The 21,888-nt window shown below is 34.3% G+C and overlaps 1 protein-coding gene across 1 annotated transcript; it reads left to right on the top strand.

The window, feature by feature from the left end:
- The first annotated feature begins 19,475 nt into the window (after positions 1–19,475).
- Positions 19,476–20,426, top strand: LOC100716994 (olfactory receptor Olfr180). The gene has a single exon (XM_003469233.2). The coding sequence runs from the start codon at positions 19,476–19,478 to the stop codon at positions 20,424–20,426; it is 951 nt and encodes a 316-aa protein (XP_003469281.1).
- The last annotated feature ends 1,462 nt before the right edge of the window (positions 20,427–21,888 follow it).

Raw genomic sequence — 21,888 nt, forward strand, 5'->3', positions numbered from 1 at the left:
ACAGGGTCAAGACTTCCAGTGGTTGACCAGCTCAGAAGGGAGAGGCCAGCCTGTCCCATCCCTGCTTGTACTTCAGGGCTTATCAGCAGAGTAGGAAGGGCAACAATCCCTAGCCAGCGTGCTTCATAGTAATCATAGCCAATACAGGAAGTGCCAGGAACCACCAATATCCACTTGACTGGGAAGAAACCAGAAACATGACAAGAGGAACAAACAAAAGGAAGTCTCCAGTCTCCAACCCAAACAATACTGGCCCAGGAGAGGTAAACAGAGAAGAGATCGGGGGTGCACACCTGCAATGTCTGAAAAAGCAGCATCTGACATAAAGAATTATCTTCATGACATTATGAAAGAACTCAAAACATATTAATACAAGTAAAGGAACATATAAAAAATAATAAAAGAAATGCCAACTACCTCTCAAGAAGACACATTTGGAAGAATGGAGGAACATAAAAAAGGAGAGAAATCTTTGATGAAGAATATAAAAAAATCTAGAATACCTGAAACAGATTTAAAGAGATTGTCAGGAAATTAAAAATTATGTTTAAAGCTGGCAAAACTTCTTGAAAGAAACTAAAGATAGACTATAAAACCTTGAAGACAGGTTTACAACATGTAATTATGAAAGGAAAGCTCTCTTAAACATAACAAGGAACCAGGAAGTAACAATACAATGGCTGAAAGATGACAAAAGGATCTATAACTTAAGAATAAAAAATATGAGTGAAGAACTGGGGTAAACACAAATTAAATACAATGGCTATTTACAGAAATAATTAAAGAAAACTTCCCGAGCATAGGAAAAGAAATAATATTCAGATTTATGAGGCATACAGAACTCCAGCCAGCTATAATCAAAATAGATCTACACCCAGACATATAATAATCAAAATCCCAGAAATACAACACAAAAATGCTATCAGAGAAAAAAAACAGATCACCATCAGAATCATGACAGACTTCTCACACAAACCATCAAATCAAGAAGAACTTGGAGTGAAAAATTCCAAGCCCTGAAAGAAAATAACCTCCAACCCAGATGATGTACCCTGAAACACTGTCTCCCAAAATTAATAGAGAAACAAGATTCTTCCATGACAAAGAGGAACTCAGGGAGTTTCTGACCACCAATCCAACCCTACAAAAAGTACTGAAGGACATTCTAGAGAGAGAAAAAAAAATGACCATGGTTTTGAGAACAGGGGCAGAGGGGACTCACTGAATGGGGCAGACAGTGGAATGAAGAGGAAAAGTAGACAGCCAACAGCAGAAAAATAGAATGGCAAAGATGGGTCAGAGAAGGTTGGCCATAATCACTAACATGGATGGCTTCTATATACTAATAAAAAGAAACACATGCAGAGTGGATCAGAAGATAGAGTCCATCCCAATGTATAGAGATACAAGAAATACATTTGACCTGAAAGAGAGTGTATGGACTGAAAGACAAAGATCAGAAAATAATGCTGTATATGACAGGGAACCAGAAAAAAAGTAGGAGTAGCTCACCCACCAACTTTAGATTGGTTGGAAAGACATAACACTTTTATACAATGGAGAACTACTCAGCTATAGGGAAGGAAAACCTTGAGGCTCTTATAGGTACATGGATATAATTTCAGACCAAGCTCAGGGGTAAAAACATTCAGAACCACTTAAATAGCAGGATGCCTCCCTAATCTAAAAACTAAAGGAGTTAGTGGGATACCATGCACAGCTATTCCAAAGATAGCAGGATATACTACAGTAACTAATTTTAATTTCCTATCAACTTACTCTGAAGCCCTATCTTGTTTTCACTGCTTTGTTTTGACTGATTTTTTTGAATCAGTTTTGTTTGATTGTCGTCTTATCTTGATTGATTTTTTGAATCTGTTATGTTTGTCTGAGAGTATCAAGTCTGAGAGTACAGGCAACTGCTCTGAAGACATTAAGGTTCACTACGATACTCATTCTGGTTCGACTATTGTCCTCTTTTTAAGTCCTATGTCTCCAATGTTTCTTATTGATTTTGTCCCATACTTCTATGTTCAATTTTATTGTACCTGATGATATGGGAAATTCTATGGAAGATAACAAGAGACATTGTGGTAACCATTGCAGATCAACTGTTATTATCATTTTAAATTGTGTACTATGTCCATCCTTTTGTTGTAAGACCCCATTTTGTTTTGCTTTGTTTTTCTCATTTTGTTTTATTCTCTTCAAAGTAAAAAAAGAATATTAGAATAATATAATATATAAGAATATTAATAAAATAGGAAGAGATACAAGAGATAATTACACTTCTCTTTTTTGTAACTGGTTATGTACTTATAAGCTGTATTTATATTTTCTTTCTACTAACATTTCTTTATTTCCCTTGGCCTTCAGCAAGCACCTCAGTAAATCTTTCATTTCAGTTTGAGTCATCCTGCCTGTAATGGCTTGTTGCAATTTTCATTGACCTCAACAATAGGGCATGGTAGTACTCAGAGATACCTTAAGGAATTTTCTACACTGCAAACACACTCTTCTTCAAGTTTTTCTTTGTTGGGTGTGTGGAGGGATTTTTATTCCAATTTCTCCTTGGAATTCTAGATCAGTCATCGCAACAATATTGTAATGTGTTTTTAGTTTGGTGACTCAGTAATATGAGGAGCCCAAAACGACCAGTTGAAAGCCTTATCTTCTATTTCAGTAGAATCATTTTATGTTCCTCCTAGTAAAAGTCTTCCTTTTCCTGTAGTTAAGACTTTTAGAACAGCAGAGCATTAAATCATAAGAAAAAGAAGCAAAACATTTTTTGGTGGGTCAGTGAGCTCAACTCATGATTTCTGGACCCACAGATACTGAGTATGGGAGAAATGGTATCATTTATATGACACGGATTTAGAGCATACGCAGCTTTCTCCAGAATCTTTCCCTAGTCCTCCAAGGCATTGCTACTGGCAGTTTGGAGAATGGCATCTTCAAAGGGCCATTTCACCATTATATCAATCTAGCTGTCTCTGTGTAGTGAAGAATGTGGTAAGACCCATGAATACCATGAGCATGAAGAACTTATTACTGCATTTCTTTGCCCATAAAAGTTTTCATTGGTCAGAAAAAACATTGTGTGGATTATTGTGATGGTTAATGAGGCATTCTGTAAATTCAAGGATGGTAGTCTTAACATTGAACTCAGGGAAAGTAAATCCATACATAGCCTCTTATTACTCTGTCAGATGACCACATGACACATTCCATGAGCCAATACATGGATGTTGAGACATAGAAAGCAATATACCAGGAATAAGAACCATGGAAATTTTGGCAACTTCTTTGGATAGCTTACTTGTTCCCCCTGGACCTGCTAAGGCTAGATCACATATATACCATTTCCAATTAATGATGGACTATTGTTGGACACATCCAAATTTAGAACTTGGTATACCAGAGAACTCTTAGCACATGATTGGCAACTCAGATATTATGGTAACCAGGTGTCTTATGGTCAAACATTCTGTTTCCAGTAAGACCAAGCTAACTTTCAAAAGGTGAGTACTTGTCTACAGATGACGGGGTAGCATTTATCTAAAATCCTAAAGGCCTCTGCAATAATTCATTTGTGGGAGCCTGCAAGAGACTCCAAATAGCACCTCGATCTGCCACTGACACCTCAAGTACCATTGGATCTTCTGGATCATATGGTCTCAAGGACAGACTGTAATGTAGCTAGACCTGGGTCTCACTTAAAACTAGTGGCTTTTCCAGTCACTCAGTAAATGGACTATAGTAACAAATCCATGTAAGGAATGTGTTGCCTCCAAAATTCAAATAGGCACACTATGTTTTATGAATCTTTCATGGTTGTAGGAGAGGCCAGATACAAAAATTTAATCCTTCACCATAGAAGCGTATCCCCACATGCTGTACACTACTGGATATCTAGAAATTTCACCACACTAGAGGAAACTAGAATTTCTTGGATTTATTTCCCATCCTATGACAAAACTTTACCAGGTCCAGAGAAGTTGCTGTCTTTTGCTCACTTAGTCAAATCAGCATAATGCCATCAATGTAATGAACCAGTGTGATTACTTTGGAAGAAAAAGACAGAAAAAGTTGTGCTACAAGGCTAGAGGGCTGATATATCCCTAAAATAGGAAAGTAAAGTTGCACTGCTGATGTTGCCAGCTGAAAGCTTGGCTAAAACCTTCTTGATAACCTAACTTACATAGTTTTTTGTATTAACTGAAAGTCTCAATGATATTTCAACTCTCCTAGAATCAGTGTTCATTTAGAATTTGTGTCCAGTAGTTCCTGAAATATCTATCATTCAGAATATGTGTCCAGCAGTTCCTGAAATTTCTGATCTTATTGTTTTACATCTCTTTGAGAAATAAAAGTGGAAAGAAAATCAGTATAAAGTTTGGTTAGTAGATCATGCCCTTCACCTTCATTCAGAGGTTTCTAGATATATAAACTGGATCAAGTCTTGGAAATGGTTGAGGGAATACTCTCTGATACTATGATTTGGTGTGGATTTTGTGCATATGCCCTGAAAATTTTCTTTTTGTATAAAATGATAGCACATTTTTACCAATTCTGTGAAATTCAACTTAGAATCTTTGCTTAATAAACTTACATCATGAAATTAATCTTGGTCCAGATTTATGTTTCTTCCACCATTATCTTACACATGTAAAATCCATGCCAATAATTTTTCTTCAAGTTTCTGTTTGTAAGAATTTAAAAAGTAGAGAAGTTGTTTTGGGGGGAATTGTTACATACCACCATATGAATTATGCTGCATGCCTTGTTTTTAGGAGTCTTTTGAGATTTGGACTGATTATAGATCTAGAAGCTAAAGTGGTTGTTTAGCAACTGCATCAGGGAAAGTCATACTGCTTTTGTAGACAACATAGTGGTTTCTTCAGATAGAAGTGAGGATAACATCACCACATAGGGTGGGGCATGGTATCTCCACCCTCTACTACTGAGGGTGGAGAAATCTCTTTCTCTAGACAAAATAATCTCATCAGAACATAAAAGCCAAAAAGTTTACTATCAAGTATCTCCATCCCAGTTTATGGGTTTCCATTATATTTTCAGACCAGTGCCCTCATTTTAGCCCTTTGAAGCTAAGAGCTAAATTTGCACTGTGATTTACAAAATCACACAGTGAGAGATTGTGTTTGTTTTCATCAACTTCACCCCTACAGCTTTAGGAAAGAAAATTCTCTTCCAGGCTACTCTTAGATGCCTTCATATTGTTTATACATAGGGTTTATGCATAGGGTTGGGTAACTGAGTCTTTGAGTTAATTGGTTTTTTTCCTTTTTACTCTCTCTGGAGCTGTTAAGAAGAGAAATGAGCCAATATCAACATATTTGTTAGTCTTTTAAAAATATTCAAAAGTATCCTGTATAGGATCTGTAAATATTTTGCATCTCACCACTGCTGAGTTACATAATTAAATTGGTCTACTTTGCATTTTACTTTAAACAGTTCACTCCACATGCTACTAGTACTCTCTACAATATCAGAAGGCATCATGACAAATTTAGACCTTACTAAGTTGGAGAACTACCTTCATTAACAACTAAAAAGATTTGAGGAATTCATTTTTACAATTGATTCACGAGAACCAAAAATTCTATTTCACTAGAACTACTTTTGGTACCAAAATCTCTATTGGGGAGAGTTTTCTAGAGGAACATAGAAAAAGTACACATCTAACTCCTTCATTATTTATACAACTTTATATAATTTGTGGAGAGGAAGTCATGAGCTTATATATGTGTGTGTAAATTATGCAAGGAAGTTTATTGTTTAAAGTATCAAAAGCAGGAGAATCTCTGTGCACTGAAGCCAGAGAACTCTATTCACTGCTCAGTCCAAGAAGCAGGAATCTTTGAAGTAAAAATAATCAAAGATGCAGTCCTAGTCACGACTAGAAGCTCCTTGGAGAGTCATTGACATAAGCCAGTGTTGGAAGGCTAAAGAAACTGGACCTAATGTCCATAGGCAAGGACAGCAAAAGAGATACTCCTTCAAGCAGAATGGATCTCTTGAAACACATGCCAACTTCATCTTTCTTTCCTTTATATTCAATCCAGGATACTAGCTCACTGGATTGTGCCATCCATCCATGATTAGGCTAGATCTTCTTGGCTGAACTACATGCCAAACATCTCTAAAAACAATTCACAGACACACTCGGAAGTGTGCTTTTCTAATTTGCTAGTCATTTCTCAATCCTGTCAAGTTGATGTATCATGTTTAACAGAGAAGTTTTTGGAAGTGTTTTATGGGGGAAGTTTGTAAAGGTTTGAGATATATGTTGGTGAAGCTCTAGAATAATGTAAGTAGAAATTGATAGGCTATTTTGGTCAGATCTCAGAAGACCAAAATGAATGTAGACAGGAAGACCAAACTCAAGGTTGTATGTGTGAATGAGACTTACAATTGAAAGTATACTAGAACCCAGATATTTTACATTGTGGCAGAGAACTTGTTCACACTTTGCTCAAGTCTTAAGCTTTGTATGAGGATAAATTTAACGTTTGTATGTTAATTAATCTAGTGAAGGAAAGTTCAAGACAGTTCAATGGTCAGGTAGTAGCAGATGTATTGCTAGGTGATTCTAGATAGATCTACAAAGAGAATTAGGAGTCAAAATTATGGCCAAAAGAAGTGAAAATGTCGTGGTTTTACCACACAGGAGGATCTACAAAGTTGAGATCAAGAAGCTATGGTTGTTGAATGGCTACCACTGCAAAAGTAAGTTTAGTGATTTGCACCTGAACAGGAAAGATAGCATAAGGACATCACAGTAAGTGGCCACACCTCAATAATCACAGGGTCAAGGGTATAAAGTGGAAATTTATTTGAGAGACTACCTTGAGATAAGAACTTCAAGGTGCCCACCCAGGAATGCCTGAGATAGTATGTGCCAGTGTTCATCCATCCAGTCATTCAGAGGCCACTGTAACTATTGTACAAGGGAGATCTAGAAGCTGCTTGAGCAGGCAGCAGACTTTGGTATCATCCATATGGTACTGGATTTGCAAACATCCAGAATGCAAGAGTTGTGGTATCTTGAAGGCAACCATCCAGAATTCAGAATGCCTTGTGGGTAAGGCAATATGGTATAATAGGGTGGCAGTCCTCACCAGGAGCCACTGACAGAGTGATGTGTGAAACTGTGAGAATGAAGGCAAAGCTTCAGGGGGCACCCCAGGTATGTGAAAATGCCAGGAATGAGGAATGTCTGCTAAGGAAAACCACAGGCACCAAATAGAGCTAGTCCACGAGAGATAACATGTAGCCTGCAAAAATCAAAGCCATGATGACTGCCCAAGCCCTTTGGAGTTTACATTTTACTGCCATGCACCCAGATGCTGAACATGAGTTATAGGATTTACCATTTGCCTTGTTGGAGTCCAGGCTTGCTCTTAACCTAAACCTTTTAGAATGGGAATGCTTACCCTGTGCCATTGTATGCTGGAAGTATTTAACTTTATTTTTATTTTAATAGCTGATAGTTAATTCTGTTTATTCCTTAGTTCATCTTTTATCCCTTTTCTTCTCTCTCCCTCTTCCTTCCATCTATCTCCTAATTCTGTTCCTTTTTTTAGGTACATGTTCACAATACATAACATTTACATTTTTCGTGTGGATTTGGAACATGTACATAACACATCTTAATTTCTTTTTTCATTCCCTTTCTCTCAACTCCTTCCCTGTCTCCATCCCTTGGTCCCTTTCTCCTGTGCCAAAGATCAATCTTTCTATTGACCATTATCTTTCTTATATTTTGCTTTTTATTTATATTTTGAATTTTTATAAAAGAAAAACTATATGCATTTAAATTTCTGTGTCTGATTTATTTCACTTAACATTATCAGCACAAGATATATCTATTTTTCTATAAGTGATTTGTTTATTCTTTATAGTAGATCCCACTGTGTGTAACACCACATTTTGTTTATCTGTTACTCTGCCTATGCACATATCTGTGAAATCCTTGTGACATAATGACTAATTATATAATACACTGGATATCATGCTAATATTTAAAACAACTGTGGAATGTAAGATAAATTGTACATTTTTTCTAACAAAAGATAAATGTTCTAAATTTGCAGATTCATTTTCAGATAAGTAGTTATCAACAATTTAAAGTACTTTATTTCATTCAATAACATAAGTGTGATGAATAACTAAGTGAACAATAACTGCATAAAAAGGAAATCATATAGTATAGAAATAACTTTGAAAACATGGTTGAAATATTTCCATATATCAATATGATTTTTCTGGGAAAATATAAATAACAAATTTTTATGTTTGCATATTTTTTAAAACTTGAAAATCAGATTGCCTTGAACTGCCATTGTGGGCCTGCTCCTCAGCCGGGAACATCTACGACACCCCTTGCACTAATGAGCTGCCTCAGACTGCCACTGCAAGCCTACCCTAGGCTGGGAACACCTAGGACATCCCTGGTATGCCTGGGACACCTCTGACTACCGCCACAGGCCCACCCCTTGAGAAACCCAGCTGCCTCCTGGACCTAATACTGCAGTTGATCTTTGGATCCAACCCCTTTTTCTGGGAAGAACCTTGCACTATCACAGATTACCATGCTGGATTCAGGAACCCCTCACCCAAACAGAAGACCTCAGCAGGTTCCACTCAATGTGCTGAATTTGGCCCTAAAATAAAGGTCTGCAGTGGGTAAATAAGAGCAGAAGTGAAACTCCCTCCAGGACTTGGTGAACCTGGCAAGAGAGTGGATAATTCCCCCTTCACACAGAGAACATCAGGCAGGTTGAGGAGTATACCAATGAGGTCTCCCCCAATGTGGACAAAATTAAAAGGGCTTATGAGACCCCCAGTAAAACAGTAGGCCTCAGATGACATAAACACTATAGACAGGGAGATCTAGTGACATAAAACAACTCAAGACATAGCAATAGCCAGAACTAACAGTTGACCTACATCAATACTTCTAGGCTAGTTAGCCCAGAAATAATATAAGACTCACCAAATAGGACCTGTAGGCGAATTCAGGTGACTGGCTCTCCTCTACATTGTGTTACCCAGCAATTGGACAAATATAAGCCACGCAGTAGGGCTCTAAAATTCACACTATGGAGAGTTGAGACTGTTGAGATTGAAAGACCAAATATTTAAAGGTGAAAATGACAAGACAAAAGGCAAAAGGCAATCTCAAACATCTAGTCCTTCAGGACTACAGATGACACTGAAATAGAGGACTTTATAGGTCATATATCAGAAATCTCTGAAAAGGTAGCAAATGAAGTAAAGAAACAAATCAATGGAGCTAGAGAGAAAATCAAATTAGAAATAATGTCTTATGTAAAGACACAAATAACAACCTTAGTAAATGAGTTGCTCAACATAGCTAGAGAAGAAGCAGATTAAAAAAAAAACAAGAGTATGAGAAATTGATTGAAACTTTGAATGAAAAATGCAAAAAACAAGCAGAATGCATGAAACAAATTCAAAGAGATATCCAAAAAACAAACAAACAAAAAAATCTATTGAAAGCTGGCAAAACCATTTAAATGAAACTGAGGATAGACACCTTGAGGACAGGATCCCAGATAGTGATCATGGGATATAATTTATAACAACAACAAAGCAGCATGAAATGACAATCCAGCAGCTTCAAAATGATGCCAAGAGAAACAATATAATATTAAAAGGCATCAATGAAGATGCAGAAAGCAATGCAAATGACATAACTAAACTATTCACAGAAGTAATAGCAGAAAATTCCCCACACATGGATAAAAAATCTGATATACAAATAAGTGAGGCATATAGAATGCCAAACAGTCACAGCATAAAACAGAATACTAAAAGCTGTTAGAGAAAAGATACAACTCACCTATTAAGGAAAGCCTATTAGAATCATGGCAGACTTTTCAGCACAAACCTTCATGTTAAGATGAGCTTGGAGTGAAGTATTTCAAGCCCTAAAAGAAAACAACTTTCTTTTTTTTTTTTTTTAAGAAAACAACTTTCAACCTAGACTGATGCACCCAACAAAAGTGTCTTTCAAATTTAATGGAGAAACAAGATACTTCCACCATAAAGAAAAACTGAAGAAATTCATGTCCAATCCAACCCTAGAAAGAGTACTGAAAGACATATTACATAGAGATAAAAATTACCACAATCTCCAGAAGAACAACACAAAGATATCACCAGGCTGGACAAGAAATTAAACAAGGGAGAAAAGCTAGAAACCAACAATAGGAGCACAACATGGCGAAGTCAAGCGATATCCATAAATGTAAATGGCCTCAATTCACCTATCAAAAGAAACAGGTTGACAGAATGGATCAAAAAACAGGATCCCACAATATGCTATATACAACAAATACATCTGACTCAAAAAGGAACTCATAGATTAAAAGTCAAAGGATGGAAAACACTATGCCATGCAACAGGAACCCAGAAAAAAACAGGGGTAGCTATTTTGTTTGCAGACAAAATGATCTTCAAACCTAAAAGCATTAAAAGAGATAAAGAAGGCCACTACATACTTGTAAGTGTAAAACTACAAGAGGAAGAACTAACAATTGTAAATATATATTACCAAATACAGGAGCACCCAACTATATAAGACAAATACTAAGGACATGAAAAACCAAATACACAAGAACACAATTGTAATAGGAGACCCCAATACCCCACTGTCACAAAGAGATAGATCAACTAGACAAAAAGTCAGCAAAGAAATAACAGAACTTATTCATATCTGGGAATAATGGACTTAGTAGATGTGTACAGTATTCCACCCAACTATATCAGATAATATATTTTTCTCAGCTACACATGGGACATTCTCCAAATAGACTATATATTAAGCCATAAAGCATTCTTAACTAAATGCAAAGGAAGTGAAATTATCCCATGCATAATATCTGATCATAGCACACTAAAATTGGAAATCAATGGCAAAAAACATGCATAAATACATGGAAATTAACAACCTTCTGAATAACCAGTGGGCTACAGATTAAATTAAAGAAGAAAAAAACAATACCTACAATACAATGAAAATGTAGATACAACATACTGGTACTGATGGGATGCAATGAAAGCAGTCCTAAGAGGTAGATATATAACAATAAATAGTCACATCAAGAAATGGAATGAACACAAATAAATAACCTAATGCTACATCTCAAGCTTCTAGAAAAGGAAGAGCAAGTCAAACCCAAAGCTGACAGAAGAGAGGAAATTGTAAAGAATAGAGCAGAAATTAATGCACTTGAAACTAAAAAAAATACAATTAGTGAATAAAGAGCTGGGTTTTTGAGAGAATAAAAAAATTAATAAACCTCTAGCCAACCTTATCAAGAAAAAGAAAGAAAAATCTCAAATCCATGGAATAAGGACTGAAAAGAAGAAAATTACTACAGATCCCATGGAAACTCAAAAGATCATGAATACCTACTTTGAAAATTTCTACTCAAGTAGAGTGGAAAACACAGAGAAAATGGATTTCTAGAAACATACGAACTACCAAACCTCAATCAAAAAGATATAACAATTTTGAATAACCCAATATCAGCTACTGAAATCAAAAACACGATTAAAAACTTACTGACAAAGAAAAGCCTCGGTCCTAAGAGATTTAGGGATGAATTCTATAAGAAATTTAGAGAAGATTTACTGTCAATATTCCTTAAACTCTTTGAGAAAGTTGAAAGAGAAGCAGTCCTCCCTAACTCATTCTTGGAGGCAATTATCACTCTGATACCAAAACCAAGAGAAAGACCCAACCAAAAAGGAGAACTATAGATCAATCTCACTAATGAACATTGATGCAAAGATTCTCAAATATTGGCAAATAGCATGCACCAAATCATCAAGAAGAGTATACACCATGACCAAGTGGGATTTATTCCAGGAATGCAGGGATGGTTTAACACATGCAAATCAATAAATGTAATACACCACATCAACAGAGCCAAAAATAAAAATCACATGATCATCTCAACAGAAGCAGAAAAAGCTTTTGATAAAGTCCAACATCTGTTCATGACAAAAACCCTACAGAAACTCAGAATAAAAGATAAGTACCTCAATCTCATCAAGGCAATCTATGACAAACCTGATATACTAAATGCCTGATATACTAAATGGACAAAACCTGAAAGCCTTCACTCTAAAATCAGGAATGAGACAAGGATGTCCACTATCATCACTCCTATTCAATATAGTTATGGGATGTTATGCAGAGCAGTTAGAAAAGATGGAGAAATAAAAGGGGTAAAAATACAAAAAGAACTTAAATTGTGATTATTTGCAAGTGACATGATACTCTACATAGAAGACTCCAAAAACTCCATTAAAGGACTACTAGAGGTAATAAACAAATGCAGGAGCATAGCTGGATACAAAATCAGCACTCAAAAAAAAAATGGAATTCCTGTACACAAACAAAAAACTCCATTAGAGATAAAGTATGGAAATACCACCTTTCACAATAGCATCTAAAAAATGAAATACTTAGGAACCAACCTAACCAAGAATGTAAAAAACCTATATGCTGAAAATTATGCTACTATAAAAAAGAAGATTGAAGAGGATATTAGAAAAATGGAAGAATATTCCTTGCTCTTGGTTAGGAAGAACCAACACTGTGAAAATGGCCATACTTTCAAAACTGTTATACAGAGTCAACGCAATCCCAATCAAAATATCATTAACATACCTTACAGATTTAAACAAATATTCCTAAAATTCATCTGGAAACAGAAGAAACCTAGAATAGCAAAGGCAATTCTGGGCAACAAAGGCAAGACAGGAGGCATCTCAATTCCTGACTTGAAACTATACTACGAAGCCATAGTAATAAAATCAGCATGGTACTGGCAAAGAAATAGGCCAGAGGATCAATATAATTAGATTAGAAGATGCAAACACTACTACAAAGGCACTTAGCTACCTTTATTTGCCAAAGTGGCTAAACATGTTCACTGGAAAAAGATAGCCTCTTTAATAAATAGTGTTGGAAAATTGGCTTTCCACATGCCGAAGACTGAAAATAGACCCATGCCTATCACCATACACTAAACTAAAGTGAAAATGGATCAAAGATCTAAATATTAAAACAGAAGCACTAAATCTACTGGAACATAAGGTAGGTAGAAGTCTTGGAGATAAAGGGTTAGGGAGAGAATTCATGAATAAAATGCAAACCAGAAGGGAAATATTTCAAAGAATCAACAATTTGGATCTCATTTTACTAAAATGTTTTTACACTTCGAAAGAAATCACCAACAAAGTGAAAAGAAAGCCTACAACATGGGAAAGAATTTTAGCTTAGTAATCCCTCAGATGAAGGACTTATATCCAGGACACATAAGGAATTGAAAAATATCAAGCCCCCAAAATTCAAAGACCCTCTCCAAAAATGGGCATCTGAAATAAACACACAGTTCTCAGATGAAGATATACAAATGGCAAATAAATATATGAAGAAATGTTCACCATCACTGGTCATTTGAGAAATGCAAATTAAAACAGCATTGAGATTTCCTCTCAACCCAGAAAGGATGGCTGTCATCAAGAAAACAACTGATAACAAATGTTGGCAATGATGTGGGACAAAGGAACACTTCTCCACTGTTGGTGGGAGTGCAAATGGTGCAACCACTGTGGAAATCAGTATGAAGATTCCTCAAAAACTAGGACTGGAAGTTCCATTTAATCTAATGATTCCCTTCCTGGGTATTTTTCCATAAAAATTGAGAAGGTCATGTCACAGTAATATATGTGCACCCATGTTCAAAGCAGCCCAGTTTGTTTTTTCTACATTTTGGAAACAACCAAAATGCTCATCAACTGCAGAGTGGATGAAAAAAAATGTGATGTTTTTAATACAGTGGAATATTTGACTATAAAAAACAATGATCTTTCAGCCTTTATAGGTAAATGGAGGCAACTTGAGAATATTCTCATTAGTGAAATAAACAAGACTCACATTAGTAAATATCACATTGCCTCTCAAGTGTAAAAAATAATAATAACTGACAGAATAATAGAATCCAAAAATTATCATAGATATTGTAAAAGTGAAAGGGAAGGAAAGTGCTCTAAAGGATATCATGGTATGTATAGTATGTAAGATAAATCACCATATTACTAAATTTATGTTAGATCATTGAACAGAAGAGTTTGCACTTTCTATGCTAGGATTTTGTAAGTTTAATAACTATTGTTAAGATGACAATATGTAATGAATCAACTAACGATTTTATGCTGTTAAATTTTTTTTAATTCTATATTCTACTTTTTTCTCATTTTTTTCTATCTTTTTAAATTTTCTTTCTTTAAATAAAATTAAAATTTTTTTAAAGTAACATAAAAATCTTGAAAACAAAAACGTTTTACACAGGTTATTTACTTGTGTAAAGTCCTCAGACAGGTTTAAACATTTTTTTAAAAAAAATATTGTAGTACAGGAAATTTTCACTAGCTGGTGACAATTGACTGACATCAGGGAATATGGTTGTTTAATAGACAAATATTGGGACAAGATTTTATAAATTAGTGACTAGATTTAAAACAGTACATAATTTTCTAAATGTACTCAAAGATTCACTTGTTTCAATGAATGTATCTTTCTCAAGAAAGAAACAAACTAATATGTAGAAAACGTGAAGAAGGATAGGCAGATGTGTAGGAATAAAAAGAATTGCGACAGAATTCTAAGGAAGGAAGGAATTTTAGAGTGTGATCCACACTGCCAACTCATATAATTAATCGATTAATGTAATGATAAACAAGAAAGCTTTAGATTTGGTGATTAAGGGTCAAGTAATGATAGCAGTGAGTAATGTTAACAAATGGAGAGAGCAGAAGTAGATCCAGTTACAACCCACCTTTCTAACACCTCCTATTCCTAGCAGATGCCTACACTCCAGCTATCCTGTTTACTCATTACTTAAATATGCTTTGAACTTACAAACATCCATGATTTTACACTGACTCATGTGTTTGTTCCATTATCTTATTATGACATGCCAGACATTTTCTGTCTGTTGTAATTTAATTTATCCTTTAACAACACTGTCATATTTTGGTAATGTCTTTTCTTAGAACCTTAAATTAAATCCTTCTTTGTATTTACAAATATATTACTTGTAAATTATTTTAATGAAAACAGCATTTAATTTTAATTTTAAAAGTTTTTTTAATTGACACGTAAAACCTCTGTACTGTATACAGCAATGGGATGTCAGGCAGCCAGGGAGTCCGGCAGTGAGAGCAGAAAAAGCACATAATAAAACAACTGTGACCAGAGATGCATCTGCCAGAGGCCACACCTCAAGACAAGCACAGAATGAGCAGGCCTACGTATCCCCCCAGGGTATAAGATAATTGGTATCATCTAGCCCAATAAAGTAAATAGACATCAGTCACCCTGGTAGGTGACCAAGACCCTTAATCTATGCCTTCATAAAGAAAGTCTTTTTTTTCTTTCCATGTACTCTTGCTACATGACCTGCTTCTTTATTGGATCAATATTACCTAATCAGATATACTTGTAATCTTATTGGTTGATCATATTTCTGACATACATTATACCCAGTTTGTGATTTTTGCTCTGTAAAACTTCCTTTGAGAAATGGTCTCATTGGCAACAAAATTTCAGATCCCCTCCTGTCCCTCAGGAGTTGTCTCTCCCAATAAAGCTTTCTGACTCTTAATTCCACTGTTCCTTAGAATTCAGTCTTCAAATCTGTGGAGCACAAACTCAGTGTATGTGACATCTAGCAGGCTGGGAGTTACAATTATTTCCACTGTATCATCACCACATCAAGTTTCAACACATGTATAAATTGCTAATGTTTAAATCAATTTAAACATATATTGCTTTAAATATTTATCATCTGTACATGGTGAAAATTCCTGAAATATTTTTCTAGCTTCTTGAAATGCACAGCATGTTATAATTATCTAGACTACCCCCTTGCCTCTATTTAACTGTGACTCACTGCCCGTTTCTCAGCCCTCACCTCCAACTCCTACTCTCCCTGGTTTCTGAGACTGACAATTCTACTCCCAATATATGTAAGCTATACTTCATTAGATTCCATATGAATGAGATCACGTGGTGCTTGTATTTCTGGGCCTTATTTCTTTTGACACAATTTTCATGCCCTTTTTAATACTTAATTCAACTGTAGCTGCTCTCTATATAGTACAGGGAGATGTGCCATGTGTAAGCCAACAAAAAAAATCAAACCATCTGAGAATAAACAAGACCTGCCTATAAGAGCTGCTGATTGAACGTATAAATGAAGTCTGATTAAGGGTTCCTCCATTATAAATGACCAGTCAGTTTTCAGATTAGAAATTTGAAGACACCTTCATGTTGGGAATCAAACTTCATATAAAACTGGTTAGCATTTAGGTAGATGAATACATCAAAGAACACTTAATCTGTGAAGTAAATTCTCAGCAAACAATATTGAAATTTAGTGCATTGGGAATTAGATAAGTGATGAGTTTGTCTCTAGGACAAACTGGATGTTTGTTTGTTTGTTTGTTTGTGGTTTTTTTGGTGCCAGGGATCAAACTCATGACTTTTCATTTGCCAAGCAGGCACTTACACTGCTGAGCTACACCCCTGGCCCTAGAAATTGATTCTTAAAGATTAGTGGTAGAAAACAAAGTCATAGGTGACATAAACCCAGTCCTGGAATACTGAGGTAAATGACAAAGAATTGATTTGCAAAATCAAGAGGAGCAAAACATTTTAGGATGTAAAATTACAAGTATACTACAGAAAGGATTGGACTAGGCCTATTAAAAAACAACCCTAGTCTGGGACCATAGCTTGATAGTAGTGTCCTTGCCTGGCATGCATAAGCTCTGGGTTTAATCCCCAGCACCCTCAAAATAAAAAAAAAACCCTTATGATTATAATATTGATTATAAAGATGGTTTCATGAATGTACACTTATCTCCAAATTCATGGAGTTGCACTCATTAAATATCTACAAAATTTGCATAACAGTAATAATTCTTATTCTGTTCTATCACAAATTAGTAAAACTAAGGAACACAATGTTAGAGTTTTTCAGAGAATAAATCTGTAAGGTCTGGTACCGTTCTTTTCAGGCAGTGAAAAAGGGGGCAATTCTATTGACAACACCACAGTTTTAACCTCTGCACAAATCCAAATTTCTTTGCAAAACTCTGTTTAACATCTATTTTAAGTAATCAATACAAATCATTTTTATCCATTACAGATTTCACATAGACATTAAAGAAATGGGAGAGAGAGAGAGAAAGAATGAATAATCAAGATAACCCTTAAGCTGACCATTTGATTTTACTATAAAATCTCAAAGTATATCACTCTTTAATTAATATTGTTGGTTTACTGGTGTTTTGAGAACCATGCCTTCACAAGGGAGTCTCTGAAGAAATACCCTAATGTCAATGCCAAACAAATCCCTTTAGAAAGAATAGAAAAAATAAATTTTGTCCTGAGATTAACTACATAATTATTGCTACTGACCTACGAATGGAAAGAATATCCTAATTTTTTGTAATTTATTCCCCAATGTTTTAAAAACCAAAGTTTGTATTAATTACCATTAAAATAATGTCACATGGTCAATCAACCTCTATAAAGTGTTAACTATGAACTCAAAGTATGATTTGTAATTTACTTATGATATACATATGGAGAAATATGTATTCATGTATATATCTAAGTATTTTTATTGTGTTCACATATTATTCACTTTTTTTAGTTTGTCTAAAAGCACTAAGAAAAGAAATAATAAAGCTTAGTAAGTTAATCAATTTGACTATCCTTAATTCAAAAGTACTATATTTTTATCAGCAAATATCCAGGTAGGTCTATAAAGGTGTGAAATATATGTGGAATGTATAGTGAAATTTATTTCTGATTCACAAATTCACAAATGATTATATTTTTGAATGAAGAAGGGAGTTTGATACAATATCTTCTAAGAAAATGATAATCATTGATAAATAAGTCCATCTCACTAGAATTCAGGTAAGTATTTTCAGCTGATTTACTACTGTGTTGTTGAAAAGTGATAAAATATATTTTTATATCTTCATAAATATTTGTCAAAATTCAATTTCAAAGAATATTTTAAAAGAATTATAGGACTGCAATATGAATGTCAATTTATTTTATTCATTTGATTATAAGATTTTAGTGATAAAAGTAAAAAAAAAAAACTCACCCTAATACATGAGTGAATAGGAAAAAGCAGCAAATTAAATTAAAATCAGACAAGAATAAGTAACAGAAATATGTTTATAAAACATTGCACTTTGAATAATTACTGCAGGACTTTCTCCAAAATTGTCTGAAGTTTGCTGAAACCAGTGACTTTTAGCACTTTCTGGAAGAAAATATAGAGTATTTTATGTCTTAAAAATTTACATTGTTCCTTGTTTTCAAACATTATATCATTCTTGCCAGACATAATGAATATATTAAATTTGGGTATTCATTGAACTCTAGTAAATATATGACAGATTGTAAGCAGATAAGTTTGTAAATTTAAATACATAAAGTAGAGAACCTCCATGAGACTCAAAAAAGTAAAAGTTCCTACAGAATATATTTCCAAGAGTACAAGATAGATATTTATCATGAAAAATATGCATGCTGAGTGGATTCTTTGTCACCAACTATTGTAATATTATATGTACATAAAGAACACTTAAAACTATGAATATAACATCCTAAGACAGATGGGTAGTTAAAAGGAAAACCTTGTCAGAAAAGACAGGTGTAGGAATCAGAATATTTTAAGATTAATATGAAAAAATTATTAAATTTATTGAGATAATACAAACATGCCTTATATTCTTATGCTGCCTTAAAAGATAAATACATCTTGCTTTAGAATATCCCTTGATGATCTTATTTGAAAAAAAAAACAGAATGATACTGCAAATATTTTTCAAATTCACAGTTTTTTGTTCGGTTTTTAAAAATCAGTCATATTGTGATTTAAAAGCTGTCTAAAGAGCAATTTTAAAAATATTGCATAAATCCCATTCGATAATGTGTGACAGTTGTTGAATTTTTGTGCAGAAAAAGTTACCCTAAAATTTTTTGTGTTAGGAAATGGCAAGTTATATATACTGGCCAAAAATTTATTGATGGGCACTGGAAACTTCATAGAGAAAAAGCTTTGCCTCACTGGGCATTCGCATAGACATCTGAAGACCTATGAGACTATCTTGTGCACATATTCCATGATACATTCCTCTTCACATGACTTGACCTGCTGTTGGTGTGCTAGTTTATGGGAGCACTAGATACCATGAAATGAATTGAAGTGTATAATTCTTTTCTTTTGTACATAGAGTAATTAGAAGGGATGAGTTAGACACATTCTTCTTGCAATCTTAATGTCTTTTCAGTTTACATCTCAGCTGGCAAACCAGAAATGACCAGCGCAAATTCCTCCTTGACAACTGAATTCATCCTCATAGGATTCACAGACAACCCAGACCAGAAGATCCTTCTTTTTATCCTCTTCTTTGTGATCTACCTCCTCACCATGGTGGGGAACCTAGGTTTGGTCGCCTTGATTTACATGGAGCGTTGTCTTCACATACCAATGTACATATTTCTGGGAAACCTGGCTCTGATGGACTCCTGCTGTTCCTGTGCCATCACTCCCAAGATGCTGGACAACTTCTTTTCTCGGGACAGAAAGATTTCCCTCTATGAGTGCATGGTACAGTTTTATTTTCTCTGTCTTGCTGAAACTGCAGACTGCTTTCTTCTGGCAGCAATGGCCTATGACCGCTATGTGGCCATATGCAGCCCCCTGCAGTACCACAGCAGGATGTCAAAGAAACTCTGCATTCAAATGACCATTGGATCCTTCATAGCTAGTAATCTTCATTCCATGATTCATGTAGGACTTCTATTAAGATTAACTTTCTGCAAGTCTAATAAAATTGATCACTTTTTTTGTGACATCCTTCCACTGTATAGACTTTCCTGCACAGATCCTTTTATTAATGAACTAATGATATATATTTTTTCAATGCCTATTCAAATCTTTACTATTGCCACTGTCTTAATCTCTTATCTTTACATTCTTTGCACAATTTTCCAAATGAAATCTAAGAAAGGTAGAGGTAAAGCATTTTCTACCTGTGCATCCCACTTTCTCTCTGTCTCAATATTCTACATTTGTCTTCTCATGTATATTCGACCATTTGAAGAACATGATAAAGATATACCAGTGGCAATATTTTATACAATAGTAATTCCACTGTTAAACCCTTTTATATATAGCCTGAGAAATAAGGTGGTAATAAATGTTCTTAAAAAAGTTATGAGGACTTATAATATTCTCAAACAGGTTTCAACTATCGCAAATTGACTTCAGTTATTAAACTGCTTTCATAAAAAGTAGACATAGAAAAAGAATATTCTAGTTTTATGAAAAATTTGTATCTTTAAATCAGCAGGCTGTATTTGTTAAAACATATATGAACAGAATTTCAGAACTGATATATTTTAACCCAATTTATACAACCAGATTAAATCAATGAAAACTAAATGGTAATTTTATTTACCAGCTGTCATAACTCTCATGGAATTTTGAGAAGGTTTGAGACTCAGTAAGTCAACATGGCTTCAAAATTAAATATTTATTTGTGAAAAGAGTCTTTGAGTAATATTTTATAGTCGATAGAAGAAATTTTATCTGGTCCTAGGAAGAACGCTTAAAATATTTAACATTACCTAGTATAAAAGTCAAATGATAATTTTGTTTCTTGAAAAACTGATCTGGCAGACCCATGTGTGTTAGTTCAGAAGGAAAGAAAATAAAAACAAACTAATTGCAGTAATCTATACCTGATATAATGTTTTATTTAGATAAGATTCCAAGAAAGAGGAGAATGAGATGAATAGCTATGTATTTTGTAAACTAATAATGATAGTTAATTGATAATTTTTACTTTTATTGAGGTATTTAATGTTTTACCTTGAATGCATAAACCATGTTACATATTATAAAATATTATACAGATAGTTTCATATTAAGTTTCATATTAAGCCCTTAATGGTTGCATATTAAGCACTCAAAAAAAACTTAAAACATGTTAATAAAGATACTTTTTTCCTTTAAGGTGAGATGTAAATTGTATATATTTAGTGGTTAGTTTTTATTTCTATGAATGTTGTATTCATTTTCCAAATGGCAATATTCCACCTATTTTTATTTGTACTATGGTTTACAAAGAAAATATATTAAAATGTGTATGTTATGGCAAATACTTAACTGGTAATTTTTCATATTTGTTTATGATGCTTATAATCTACAAACATTTTAATTTGTAATGCTCATATTCATTATTTTTATGACTTTTTTCATATTCTCGTGTGTAAAATTTCTTCTTAAATCTAAAGTCCAATAGTAACTACTACATTTTATGTTGTCCTCTTTCCTTTCTTTTCTGTTTTCTCATTTTCCTCCTGAAGTTTTTGAATAAAACTTTGATGTTCACTCTTTATTCATCTTAGAGTTAACTCAGTATATGGCATGGCCCAGTGAATTCTTCGCCTTCCTCCCTAATATTAGAAACTGTGCCCAGGATCTTCACATTGGGTGACACCCCAAAAACCTTTTTACTAGCTTGTTTTTGAGAGAGGGTCTTGCTGAGTCACTAAGCTGCACAGGCTATACTCAAACTTTCATCATTCTGTCTTAGCTCCCAAAGTGTGGGATTTCAGGCTTACACAAACATCTCTTGTTTCTATTAATCTTGATAATCAACTTGATTAGTGTAAGAGGGGTGATTGAATTGTGAGAATCCTATCAACTAGTTAAACTGTTG

Source organism: Cavia porcellus, unplaced genomic scaffold (genome assembly GCF_034190915.1).
Source record: "Cavia porcellus strain 051 isolate PalLab524CR breed Dunkin Hartley unplaced genomic scaffold, mCavPor4.1 scaffold_15, whole genome shotgun sequence".
NCBI classification, from domain to species: Eukaryota; Metazoa; Chordata; class Mammalia; order Rodentia; family Caviidae; genus Cavia; species Cavia porcellus.